A 13,531-nucleotide genomic window follows, 5' to 3' on the forward strand; every position below is an offset into this window, starting at 1 on the left:
CCTGGTAGAACAATTTACTTAGCAGCAAACTAGTGTGATTTAACCAGTTAAGAACTGATTAGTTGATGAGAAAAACGTGCTTAAGTAAACAGCTTGATAAAAACTGATCTAGTTGTATGATGAAGTCCTGGAAGGGGGAGTTGCTTTTATTTGACATTGCCAATAGCTATTTTAAATACTCAGATACAGACATTCAGGTAGTCTTTATTTTCACAGCCGATGGGTGTTCTGAGCTCTGTATGTGGTAGCTTCAAGTAGGATTCATAACACACAGCATGTGCCTTTGGGAAAATAAGACCTCTTTTTAATAATCTGTGAATGCTTAAGAACAACTTTATATATCTAGTATGTATATTTTATATATCTAGAATCTATCTTTTTGTATTAGATATCTTTATTATATCTTTACTCACACGTGTTTTCTGATGTAATTCATAGTTCTGTACTTTGTTGTTTCTAGGAGAGATGTTACTGAAGTTAGGAAGACTGAAAGAAGCTGGTGAAGTATACAAAGAGTTAATTGAGCGTAATGCAGAAAACTGGTATTATTATGAAGGCTTGGAAAAGGCCCTACAACCCAGTAAGTTAAGCTACACAGATACAGTGAAAATATGTATGATGTAGGATACACTGTTTGATATGGTACTGCTTTAGATTAGAAAGTTCTATTTGGCAGAAAATTATGCTCCTTCTGATATTGAATATTACATAGTATGTTCGTTCATTTTTAAAATGTTCACTGAAAAACTTGTATGCTGAAATATGAAAATACCAATACCAAGTATTTATTGTCTTGGAACTAAGGGTGGCATTTACTAAGATGCTTATATGAGGAACATGCCCTTTCCACACGTGAACTTGGAAACCAAATGGCTAATAATTCCTGTCTAGTAGTTGATTATCAGACTGCTATCATATGCCACAATTTTATGTAATTAGAATTTTGAAACGTGTTTAGGTTTGTATTGCCTCCTTCTAGGAGTAGGAAGTACTCAAATATCTATTTAAGATGGCCTTTTAAGATAGACCATCTGAAAAAAATGCCTTTTTTCCTATTTTTTTAAGTTGGCACTTCAGAAGGTAAAGGTGATAAATGTGTTAAAGCCTTTGTTACTTCAGTGCCGGCTCACATTTCTACTATTGTGTTTTTCCAGAAAAAATAGATCATTTTTCAAAACTACAATATTGCAACTATTTATGCTATATTAAGTGTTTTGCAGGATAACTTTCCAGAGTGTTTACATTTATACAGGAATGGTTTCTTTGCATTTATTTTTTCACTAATTACTGAAAATTTATTGGAATTATTCTGATGACATCATAAATCATAAGCTCACAATTATATTATTTGTAGATGTTATAGCTGCATTACATTTCTCAACCAACTTTCTTCTAGAAAGTTTTACCATTAGGTCTCATGAGGTCTGAGAATACAGCTAGTGATTGGGTAATGAAAATTATTTAATTTGCTACATATATTCAGAGTGTAGTGTTTCTCTTTGAGTGGTTTTCCCGGTGAATCCATAGAGGTCAATCACATAGTTACTGTCTCAGAAACTGAACTACCCAGGAACTCAATTATTCTCTCTTGATACAACAAATATGTTGATGAATGCATGTAGTTTTTAACAAAGAACCAGTCCCGTAGTTTTTGACATATTAAAATCCTGTGTAGACTAAAACTGTACTAATTCTATAAAACTAATAATGCTACTTTATTTTTTAGGTGGTCTTAGGACTATTTCCTCCCCCATGGTAAGTTCTGGAGCTCCAACTTGTGACTTCAATTAGGGCTTTTATATGCTTTAGTTCCAGTCCAAACAATATTTTAGTATTACTTTTATAACTCTACATCTGTTGGAGACACTGGGTAATAGATTCCCCCCCCTTCCCCAACATCTGAGCTCAGTGACAAGATAAACTGTTTTTCTTATGAAAGGAAAACAGATATATTTAATACATGTGTATTGTAGCCTTGATCTGTACATTCAGTTTTAAATTATTTGATGAATTTAATATTTTAATATTTAAGCAAAATCGATTTTATTTACATTAAAAAATGGCATTTTAAAGCAAAAGATCAGTGTTATTTAAGTTCTAACCACATTGGAGCTCCAAAGCGTATTATGGGGGAAAGGGGAGGAGTGGGCAGAAAATCTTCAAGTAGCTTAATTTTTGTTAAACATTAAGGTATAAAGAGAGTTTTGGTGCTCAGTACTTACTTCGCAGTATTGTACCCTGGTTGTGCTGTCACCAGAGGACCTATAATAGAGGTGTACTTGTATAGTGTGCTCTCTGTATACTTATGGTTTAGAAATGCAGCATGTTTCTCTGAATGCTTTGAGTGTGTCTGAAATGAATGCATAGTGAAAAAAGGGTTAATTGAAGCTATGAATGTAATACAATGTCTTGAATGGGTCTGAACGATCATGCAACTGAAAGAAACCAAACTCCAGCTCTGTGTGATTGAATGTGCAAAGTAATACTCCTGTTTACAGTTTATCCTTAGAGTGGTTAATGCTAGTAGTTGTGTATTGTATATACAGTGTGTTCTCGGTACAGTTTTTGTTTATGATTAACTGGAAAAAGTAACATGAAATGTTTAAAGTGTTCCAAATCCACATAAGGAGTTGAGCTCAATTAATTCTCGACACTTAAATTCTCAAAATTTAAAGACATTTAAAAGAATAGGTTTTTATGTCTCTTACTTATATCTATTGTATTTGCTAATAATAGGCACTTTAGAAGAGAGGCTTCAGATTTATGAAGAAGTTAGTAAAAGACATCCCAGAGCAGTTTCACCTAGAAGATTACCTTTAAACTTTGTTTCAGGTAACAAGTTGCATATCTGTTCTATAATAGTTTTTTCCCCTATTTTTTCTGCAGTTTTCATCAGGCTGTTTAATGTGTATTTAATACCTACTTGTGCATTTAATACCTACTTGAACAATGTAGACAAATCAAATGTATGCATTTCTCTTGGGTTAGACATTCTTTCATGTTTTAGGACTTGATAGAAAAGCTTCATACACTCATATGATATGAACTATGTAATATTTGTGATGATACAACTACTGTACAGAATAATATGTAGATTGTAGGAATTTCTGTACATAATTTTTCTGCTTTATGCAAGTCAAGAATCATGAGTAAAAATGTAGGGTATAGTACACTTCAATTCAATGTGTGAGCGTATATACGTATGCATACCCCCTCCTGTATCTTTAATGGGCATACTTTTACTATTAAAATGTACACCTACTTTCTTGTAGAGCAATTAGAACTTAATTTGACAACAAAAACTACCTTTGTGCTGTTAATTTGATAAGGAAGAAAAATATCTGCAGTATTACGTAGCCCAAATTATTTCATTTTATAGCTAAGTTTTTTGTTACTTTGCACTTTCAAAATTTTTTGTTTTGAAGTATGGTGCACAAATACCCTCAGTTTTGGAAGGAAAATGTGTGCATGCTTGTTAAAATAGAAAGCTGGGCTCTTCTAAAATGGAAGGAAGGAAATTAAATGAAATGGTAATATCATAAAAATATATAATTAGTGTGTAGCTGTCTAGCTGAAATTACAGTAGAAGACTTTGGGAAAGTACATGAGCTAGATATCAAATATCAATAAATTTGAGATCAGTTAGATCAGTTGCTAATTCACAACATACCTCCTCATGCTTTTAAATTTTTAAGGTTAGTTTTTAGTTTAGCTCATTTGCAGAGCACCAGATTTTTTGCTACCTTTTAATGTTTCAGAGCATCTAGTCCACTCCCCTGCTGTTGCTCATGTGTCTCAGTGTGCATACACATTTTCTGTGTAAAATAAAAAGATTTAAACTGCTTCATAAAAAGTTGCCACTTGTTCCTTTTATCGTCCTGCATACTTCAGTTTATTTGTAGATACAGGGGCAAATTTTAAGGCTTTTCAGCTAATTTTGAAAAGGAGGGTTATGAGTAATTGGGTTTTTTTTTGTTTTTTTTTCTTTAATATACAATAAGATTGTTATGGTAACACAGAAAATAAGGAAATAACCTGCAAAATGCTTTCCTGTATCTTTATTAATAGTGTTTTGCTGTTGACTTCATTTCACTGTGTTTTGCTCTAGGTGGCCTTACACCTGACAGTGTAGTTTCACAGCTTATGTTCATCTAAGTAGAAATATGTGTAGTAACAAGAATTAGTTGCTCATGCTGGAACAATAGGATAAATGAAAGCAAAATCCATTATTAGATTGGTCAAGAGAAATCTCTTTGCTACTTTCTGTAGCATTTTATAACAAATAAGAATTTTTCAAAATTAAAATTTGTTTCTGCTAACTTATTTATTAAGCCTATCAGGCATGAATGTGTAAGACTGTTTTTGATCCTGTAGAGATTAGTCTGTTTACTAAATTATTTTCTATATTTACAAGTACAGGAGACAAGAATTTCTTTTGGCTGGAATTTGGTAGTGAGAATGTGAAGGTGTACAAAGGAACATCCTTGCAGAAAAATGTTGGCATGTTTCAAGAGGATAGAATTTCTGGTTAAATGCAGTTACTGTTCCAGTGTGGTCACTGAGCAGTTACAGCTGTCACTATTTGATTCAGAATTAAATTGCTTTTAAAAATTAAAATGCTGTAAAATCCAGGCTTATGCTAAAAGGACAAGTTCTTGTCCAGACTCTGTGAATCCTAACCTTGTATTTGAAACAAATCAGCTCCTTGATTGAGCTGGAAACCACCTTTATGGAGGAAGGCTGTTACCATCAGTTTCACTGATAAAGTGCGTGTGCACGCATTGTTAGATTTGTTTATGCTCTTGTGGTAAGGTGTGTGCCTCAGACTAAATTGTAACTCTGCTTCTTGTCATAGGTGGGTACCCAGCTGTGTGCCTTTTTTTTTTTTTTTTTAATTTGTTTTAAACCTGTTGTTTTCTAATGGACACTTGAATCTTGCTTTCTGAAATTCTAAATTGTCGTTCTTCCAGCAAGATAATAAATTAGAAGAATTCAACAGGAGAAACTGAGATGGATTTTTTTTCTTTACATAGGGGAGTTTCTGTACTGTGAGACAACACATTTTAATTAATCCTTCTGTAATAAAGCATGTGCTTACAGTCCAGTTATGGATCCCCATCCACAGGTAGTAGGAGTTTCTATATACAGCAGTTTGGTTTAGTACATCAAGGTGAGAACATGAATTACTTTCATTAGTCTCAGTATTTATTAGCAACACTGCTGATAACAGTAAATGTAGGACAGTTGAGAATTGATAGAAGTAGATGAAAATGCTATATACAAAGCAATAGTGTCTGCATTTTCTGAATATCTAAAAAAAAGCTGTTATTAAAATTGTTGATGTGTTCTTATTGAAGTTAAGTTTATTTCAACAGTTCTGTCAGTTTTGTGGGTGAATCTTAGTATTACATGAAGTGTGGTACTTCCTTGTTGAGAAAGTTAGGGAAGTCCACAACAGAGGAGGCACTGAAGTGTGGAAAAAGTTCATCCCTATGCAAAGCAAACACAGTCAATAAAAATAATAGAAAAAACCACAACCAAACAACAACAACTACCCACTCCCTCCAGCCGTAATCAATCACTTTTATCATAGGAATAAACAAAGAAAACCAGCTGTTTTCCTGGCTGCATGTCTTCTGTTCAAAGTACTGCTTTTTTTTTTTTTTTTTTTAAACAGCATTTCTGAGAAAGGTAGCACTTAATGCAAGTATTGTAATTTTTAACTGAAAATATAATTGGATCAGATTTTTAGCTTTCTTGAGTATATATTTTGATATAGGTGATTCTGATATGGAGCTTATGTTTCTGAAACAGTAAGTCTTGCTTCTAATTCCAGAAACAATTCTATCACAAGTCATGTCCTGCTAATAAAAATAGGACTAGAAGAGTAGCAAAGGATTCATTTCATCCATCCTTCTTCCTCAAATCAGGATACTTTATATCTGCACTACTCCTAATACATATTTGTCTAATTTACTCATAAAAACCTGTGATGATGGAGCTTTTGCAAGTTTTCCATTGTTATTCTTAATATTATAGGGTGTTTTCAGTGTTTGTTTAAATAGCTTTTGCTACATCCTCTGTAGTCAGCACTTCTTATTTTCTCTTTCTAATATGCTGCAGGTTTGAGGACTGTTACCATGTGTGCCAGCAGACTCCTAAACACTAGCAACTTAAGCATTTTACGCTGTTTGGTTTTTCGTTGTTGTTTTGTTTTTGGTTTTTTTTTTAAAGTGGAGCATATTTGTGTCTTATTTAATAACAGGAAAAACTAAAGCCCTCAATTGCAGTTTCTCAGTTCCTCTGTTATCAGAGTTGCACAGCAGTTAGTGCGTATATTTATATAACACTTGCAATCACTGACATATAACCAAACACACTTTTGTTCCTAGGTGAAAAATTTAGAGAACTAACGGATAAGTTCCTGAGGGTTAACTTCAGTAAAGGCTGTCCACCCTTGTTTACCACTTTGAAATCTTTATATTACAATCCAGAAAAGGTAAAATTTAGTATTTATTTGGTTTTAATGAAGTCTTCTGTATTGAATTGTTACTAGACTATCTAAGTTTTTGTAGCTTTCCCTGTAAACTACCAATTAGAGTTTTTGAACATTTTTTCCCTAATGTGCTATTTTTGTTGTATGTGAATGATCACTTGATGTCAAAATGCTTGAAGTCAGATTGGTGCAGAGGGCACTGAGGTTCTTGAAAATGCAAAGATGATCACTAATTTTGTGTGCTTTGAGTGCAAGTGTTGCAGAATTCTTTCAACTTATGGTTTATGATGTCACCAGAAGTATTGCTTTTAAAAAAATAGGTGGCTATTGTTCTATGTACATTTCTGAATTGCATGAATACATTAGTATTTTCCACAAAGGCTTGTTTCCTTTTTCAGTCTTTCGCTGAAACTCAGTGTATAATTTTTGTACTTCTAAACTCTGTTTTGGTGTAATTGTGTTACAAAAGAGCCGTTGTTTCAGATGTAATTCTTCCTTCCCAACTTGACAGTAAGGTATACCAAAAAATAACTTTTTGAACTAAAGCATGTTAATGAAATGTGTAGAGAACAGAATAATTTAGATCAGTCTCTTCAGATATCTCTTCAGATCCTTGCTACAAACATTATAGGTATTCTAATCCATTCATGACTAGGTAAAAAGAGGGGGTTGGTATGTGGAAAAACCCTAAATACGTGATGCAGTTTTTCATCAAGAAGTGAATACTCCTTTATTTGGACTAAAATTATTCTTCTTCCAAAGAGTTTATTTGCTAGGGTTGTAACATGAAATTTTCAGTACACTTCTGTAATGTCTACTTTTTCTGTGGTTGTCATAATTTTAGTAAATTCTGGTATCATGTTGTTGCAGTTTAACCTCAACTGGCAACTTAAGTACCATGCAGCTGCTTGCTCACTCTGCCCTCCTGATGGGGAGTAAAATCAGGAATACCTAAACCTTGTGGACTGAGATATAAGGACTTAACTTCAATGTTGAATCAAAATAAACTATAATAATACTAATAATTGTAATGAAAAGGGGAGAGGGAAGAATAAAATTCAAGAGAAACAAATCATGCATGGAACAACTGCTCTCCATTTGCTGACCAGTGCCCTGCCCATCCCTGAGCAGTGATTGACAGCTCACAGCCAATTCCCCCCATTTATATACTGGCCATGACACTGTATGGTATGGAATATCCTTTTGGCTACTTCAGGTCATATGTCCTGGCCATGCTTCTCCTTGGCTTCTTGTTCCCCTGCTGCCTCACAGACCATGGGAACCTGAACAGTCCTCACCTCAGTGCAAGCACACCTTAGCAACAACTAAAACATCAGTGTCTTAGCAGCATTGTACTCACGCTAAGTTCCAAAGACAGCACTGTACTGGCTACTAAGAAGCAAATTAACTCTATCCCAGCTGAAAACAAGATACTTGTGTAGTACAGGCTTTTTTACAGTGCCTATTGCTAATGCACACTTATCAATGTAAGCGAAATGGAATTGAAATTTTTTACATCATGATACATGGGGTATCTAGATAGAAGCACAGTCAGTGCTAGGGAAGTCTAGCCTCTGCTATTTCAAGTGTGAAGAATCTTGATGTTGAAAGATGCGTGTTAATTCATTTGACATCTGAAAAGATTTTTAGCACTTAATTACTATTTGACATGATGGGTTAAAAAAGAGGGCTACCATATTTTGAGGCAAACTTATACAGAAAGTTTCCTTTCTGGTAGTCATCTTCATTATACCAAATCAGTGCTGTTCAAAACTGCCAGCTTAATCCTAAAAACTAATTAAAATCAAGAGCTTTGCCTTTTCCAAACTTGCTTGGGATTTATTTGTACTGCTAACTTCTGCAAAGCATTTTTGTCATATTTCAAATTATTTCCTTAATAAAGCAGGCTGTCTTTTACATTTCACTTGGTTAGGTTTACCTATACCTATAGTGTGACAGAAGAATCTTTGAAACTAAAAGAAACTTTAATTTTATTCCCTCACAGTTAATTTTAGAATTACTAAAATTCAGGGGTCGAGGGCAGAAAATTGTGACAAACTAATGTGTGCTACATCTTTCAGGAAATTAGTCTATTTTTATCTAATTTGTCTAAGTTGGTGCTTAGTACTAGCTTCTCACATAAATTACTTGTATTGTTTGACTGAAGGAGGATTGTAGTCAGTATTGTGTTATGCCTTCCAGACAATATCTAGCAAAATTCTGATTTCTCTACCATTTGGGAAGAAAGTTACCCCTGTGTTTCTTTGGAAGCAAGTGTAGTTTGGTGCAGTCAACTGTGGTTGGATTTTGAAGTGGCATAGGTATGAAGACTTGATGAAAGAGTTGGCATTTAAGCCAACTTCTTTCTGGAGCTCAAGGTAGGTCTGTGATTCATGAACAGCAGGGAGAAAAGAGTGGTTGTATAGAAGGCAAACATTTGTTAGATGTGTTCAGGAAAATGCTTATTAACTAATTGCTCTAAGATGGTACTTGGCCTTTTGGCTGTGCTAGGTATCTATTACATGAGCACTTCATATCTATGAAACTAACATTGAGGAAGCTTTCCCAGCTGCTTCTTGAAAGAATTAATGAGTGCCCTACCAAAAATAAAACTGAAATCACTGCAGTGCCAACTGGGTGCATGGCATGTTATTTTTTTCAGCTACTGAATTGGAGTTTGTTTACGTACTGGTGCAAATATTGGTGTAAATGAAGGGTGTGGATTGCAACTTGCTCTTCATCACTTCATAAAGAATGAGCCCCTTATGATTAAGTAGGAAAGGTGGTTTTAATCTTCCTTCACAGTGCAAGTAGAACTGTCTAGGGTCCTTTGGATGAAGTCTCAGAAGGGTGCTGTAAGTAGGAAATGTAAGCTGTTTGTTTCATTTAAAAAGTAATCTTAAGGTTATCGCTGGAAGAAACTTTCTTTCAGCAACCAGACATGAGAATCTGAAATATCTTCAATAAAGAAAGACTGCCAAAAAGCAACAAAGCTCTATGTATACTCAAAGACTTGTTTTGAAGTAAATCATTCCTTAATAAATAAGTCTCTAATTAGTTAAAATATGCTTCGTATTGCATTACGCAATCTATGCCTTTCCTGTAATTCTGGAGCAGAAAAAAATTATATGTGTGTTGGCCTTGTGTTCAGTTTGTGATGTACAGAGGCTTATATTTGAGTGCCCAGTTGGGTTGAAAAGGAAACTTCAAGATTTGGTAACTGTGAAACTTGGATGCTTGAGAAAGTGACAGAGATGGTGTGGTAAAACCTGGGACAAGCGGTGCTGGATTTCATCACTCCCAGCAATACTGATGCCTCTTAGGAGAAAGTTGCTAACCCACTAATGATTATGTTAAAGCCGACTTTAAAAGAACTACAGAACCTGATGTGTAGATGGTATTAAGCTGGCTTTGCTGTAAATTACTGTGTATGCTTTTGCAGCAAGACCCAGTTTCAGACTTGTGGTACATCACTGCTTGCAAGTCAGTGATCTGACTTACGTTTTTCTCCGTAGTTTTAGAAGGGAGTTATACAAGACATGGTTTAATCCTTCAAAGCTCTTCAGATGAGGTTGTGATTTCTTCAGGTTTTGTGCTGTTAAGCTACTGCGAGAAAGTAGTGTGTGAACTGGTTTCATTTTTTACTGTTTCTTCTTTGTCAAGCCACCTAGACTGGAGGAGACATAAGTAGTTCAGGCTGAAGGGTGAGAAGCCATAAGAAAAGAAGCGAACAATTGCCTTTTGCCTAGAAACTGTACGGTCATGTTAACTTGATCGGTGTATTGTGCTGTGGATAGAACTTTTGATTATAAAAATACTGCAAATAACATAAAATACAGAAAATATAAAAATACTTTAAAAAATTGTGCCAGCTGTTTAGTATCCTGAGTCCAGTTCTATACCATGCTGTAGCATAAAATTACTTTTAATATTGGAATAAGGAGAGGGGCATTGAATTGCAGGATGAACAGTTGGACAAAGACCATTTGAATCAATGTCCGCTTACTTTTTTTGTAATATTGGCAGTTGATTTTTGTATAGGTTATGTGCATGAAAAAGGAGTAAAAGGAGTTAGGATGTAAAGAGTTCAAGTTATTTCTCAAGTGATAATTGTTACTGTGCTCCCTGTTTGTAGATACCAAAGGCATGTACTAATCACTTCCTAACTTGCTACACTGGTACAGAGCCAGATTCTGTGTCTTTCCAGCTGAAAGCAAGGTCAGTTGGAGGGTGACAGAGACTGCTGGGCTCAGTCTTACACTATTTTCCAGTGTCTCATTCAAAGGAAGTTTATAGTATCATATAGACTATATTCAGTGGTACATCATTGCTGATACTCATAGATCACTTTTTATCTGCAAAATATTAGAGAAATCATTTGATGCAACACTGTCTTGATGGCTTTTTGTTAAAAAAAAATACTTGAAGTATAATGTTCATTACTACCAGTTTGTTTCAGATGATTCTTGAAGTAACCATTGTACATTGTGAAGAAATTAGCTGTGCTTTCCTTCAGTTCATTATATGGCAGCCTGAGGCTTTTTAAACATGAAAACCCTGGGTTATAATGAAGTAGTGTAAATGAGTCTGGCATTAAGGCAGAGTTCACAAATGGTAAAAAGCATTACTCCAGATTCTACTCACCCGTGAGGTTTGGAGAAAGGAAATGGCTGATCTGGACAAGACCTGAGAGTTTCCTCTACAGGTTACTAGTGTTAAAGAACTTGTGTTCTGAGCTTGATATTAATTTTTCTTACCTAATCTTGAGTTTAGTCAACTTCTCAAATACCAGCCTTTGGCTGTTCATATCATTCCCCTTGAAACACATTCTTGGTCCTGGCTATTTTCTAAGACATCTTGAGGGAACCCTATGAATGTCTTACTGCTCTACAAAACTCTCTAAGTTCATTCCATGTTTGCTTCTCAGACCTTTTTGTCCCCCATGTTAACTTTATTTGGATAATTTTTATCATAAAATGGATGAATTCTGGGGTAACAGTTACCTGTAAAGGCAAAGCACTCTGTGATAAAGAACATCATGGTGGTGTTGACATGTTGACACTAAATCTGCAGTTTAAACTTTATTCTTCGTGTATTGCATCTATGGCTTTAATTGGTAGATACAGCATGTGCCTCATCTTCCTGGGAGGAAGACCTGTCCCAAGCAGGTACTTAAGTTTCTTTTACCTTCTCAACTGGCATCTTCGTATCTGTTAGCACCAAGACAAACATTGGATATGGTGATATTTATCTTTTCATCTTCTAGGACACTTTTGCTCCTCTGGTAGGACACTTTTTAAATCAGGAGACTCAGTTAAGGCACCTGCATACATTCTGTAGTTGACTGCATACAACACAACTTCAGTGTATTGCTCAGCTGATGCCTAGTTGGTTCATGTAGTGCTGTCTTGGATGATACATGTGTTTATTCTTTCACATGTACAAGAGTGGATTCCTGTTGTGTATCAAGGAGAAGCAGAAGGTACCAATTGTCAGTGACTTCATTGACAACTTTGCTGGTGTGCTAAAAAAAAAAAAAAAAAAGGAAAACAAATGAAAATACAACTTGTACAACTTCACACTTCTTGATAAGAGAGGATCCAGTAAAATATAAAGCACCTTCCATGGTAGTGTTTTGTCATCTTTTCTAACAAGATTCTCATTTCAAGTTCAACACTTCTGGTAAATCTTCTGGTAGTCTTCGAAGAGTTGCTGATGATGTATCAGGTTTGGTATATCAAGGCAGCAGAGAATGTTCACCACTTTTGTGATTTTTGAGGGTATCTGGGTGTCACTTTCATTGCTTTCTTAAATACACACATCTTGGTACTAGAGGATAGAATGTCTAAACTTACTAGGTGTGCACGTCAAACTTGATTGGGATGCATTCCCAGCTCTTAGCAGAGCTAGATAATGTAATTGCACTTCTTCTCAGTCTTTGAGAGATCATCATGATGGATGGAGTTTGCTAAAATCTTGAGAAGAGTGAATGTCTCCTGTTTTCAAGTACAAAAAGGAGGATCTGAGGAGCTATGAGCCAGTCAGGTTGATCTCAATCTTTGTGAAGCTGATAAGGCAAATAATCCTGGAAACCATTACCAAACACAAAGGACAGTAGATAGGATGGATTTATGAAGGGCAATTCATGCCTGATTAACTTAATAGCCTTCTGTAACAAAATTACTATCTCACCATAGAAGGGGACAGCAGTTGATCCCTGTGTATTAGCAAGGCTTTTGGCACCATCTGTGATAACACAGACAACATGTTGAAGTACATCTTAGTAGACAGTAATTTGTACTGAATACTGACTGAACTGCCACGCTCAGTGTTGTCATCTGCTGCGTGAACTCCAGCCAGTAGTGGGGAACATCTTTGTGTAGTGATTTAGTTCAGCCTGGTGAAGAGAAGGCTTAGATGGGATGTTGTGTATGTAACTAACTGAAGGCAAGAATGGAAAAAAGACAAGGCAGATGCTTCTCATTGCTGCTCAGAGACAAGGTGGTATATGCATGAATTAAAATATAAGAGAATATTTGAGCAAAAGAAGAGACAATTGTTATAGAGGTTGTCAAACATAAGAACAGATTGTTGAGAGGTAGTGAAGTTGCCTTCTTGGAGATGGTCAAAATGTGACTGGTCATGGCCAGGAATAGTCTGCTTCAGCTGTCTGTAACAAGGGGTTGAACCAAGTCATGCTGTAGAGGTCTCTTCAAACCTTCATGATTCTTCATCTTCTTACTGTGTTTTACCTGCAAGTCCAGGATCAGCTTGTTGCCATTCACTTGCCAACAGGCAAGCTTGTCTGAACTGCTACTGCAGTGCCAGGGCAAGTGCATTTTATGTAAGTGTGGCAGCACTGAGACACTACAACAAACAGTGCAGAAATGCGCAGTAAAGACTGACATGCTGATATGCATTAATGCCTATATACACAAGCACTGAGATCCCTAATCCACGTAATAATACTGTAATTTGGAATCTCCAGCTGTGATTTTTATATCCATTTGACAGCAGAGCCCTAATCACTTCCTA

General features: G+C 35.4%; 1 protein-coding gene across 1 annotated transcript in view; it reads left to right on the forward strand.

Annotated features, from left to right (window-relative positions):
- Window positions 1-13,531, forward strand: part of NAA16 (N-alpha-acetyltransferase 16, NatA auxiliary subunit) — a 64,399-nt gene that overhangs the window by 24,139 nt on the left and 26,729 nt on the right. Inside the window, exons 7-9 of the mRNA XM_041407200.1 lie at window positions 461-580; window positions 2,737-2,832; window positions 6,393-6,499. Of these exons, the coding sequence (XP_041263134.1) occupies window positions 461-580; window positions 2,737-2,832; window positions 6,393-6,499 (323 nt within the window). The remainder of the gene's footprint in view (window positions 1-460; window positions 581-2,736; window positions 2,833-6,392; window positions 6,500-13,531) is intronic.

The sequence above is a fragment of the Onychostruthus taczanowskii genome, unplaced genomic scaffold (genome assembly GCF_017590055.1).
Source record: "Onychostruthus taczanowskii isolate IOZ18803 unplaced genomic scaffold, ASM1759005v1 scaffold26, whole genome shotgun sequence".
Taxonomy (NCBI): Eukaryota; Metazoa; Chordata; class Aves; order Passeriformes; family Passeridae; genus Onychostruthus; species Onychostruthus taczanowskii.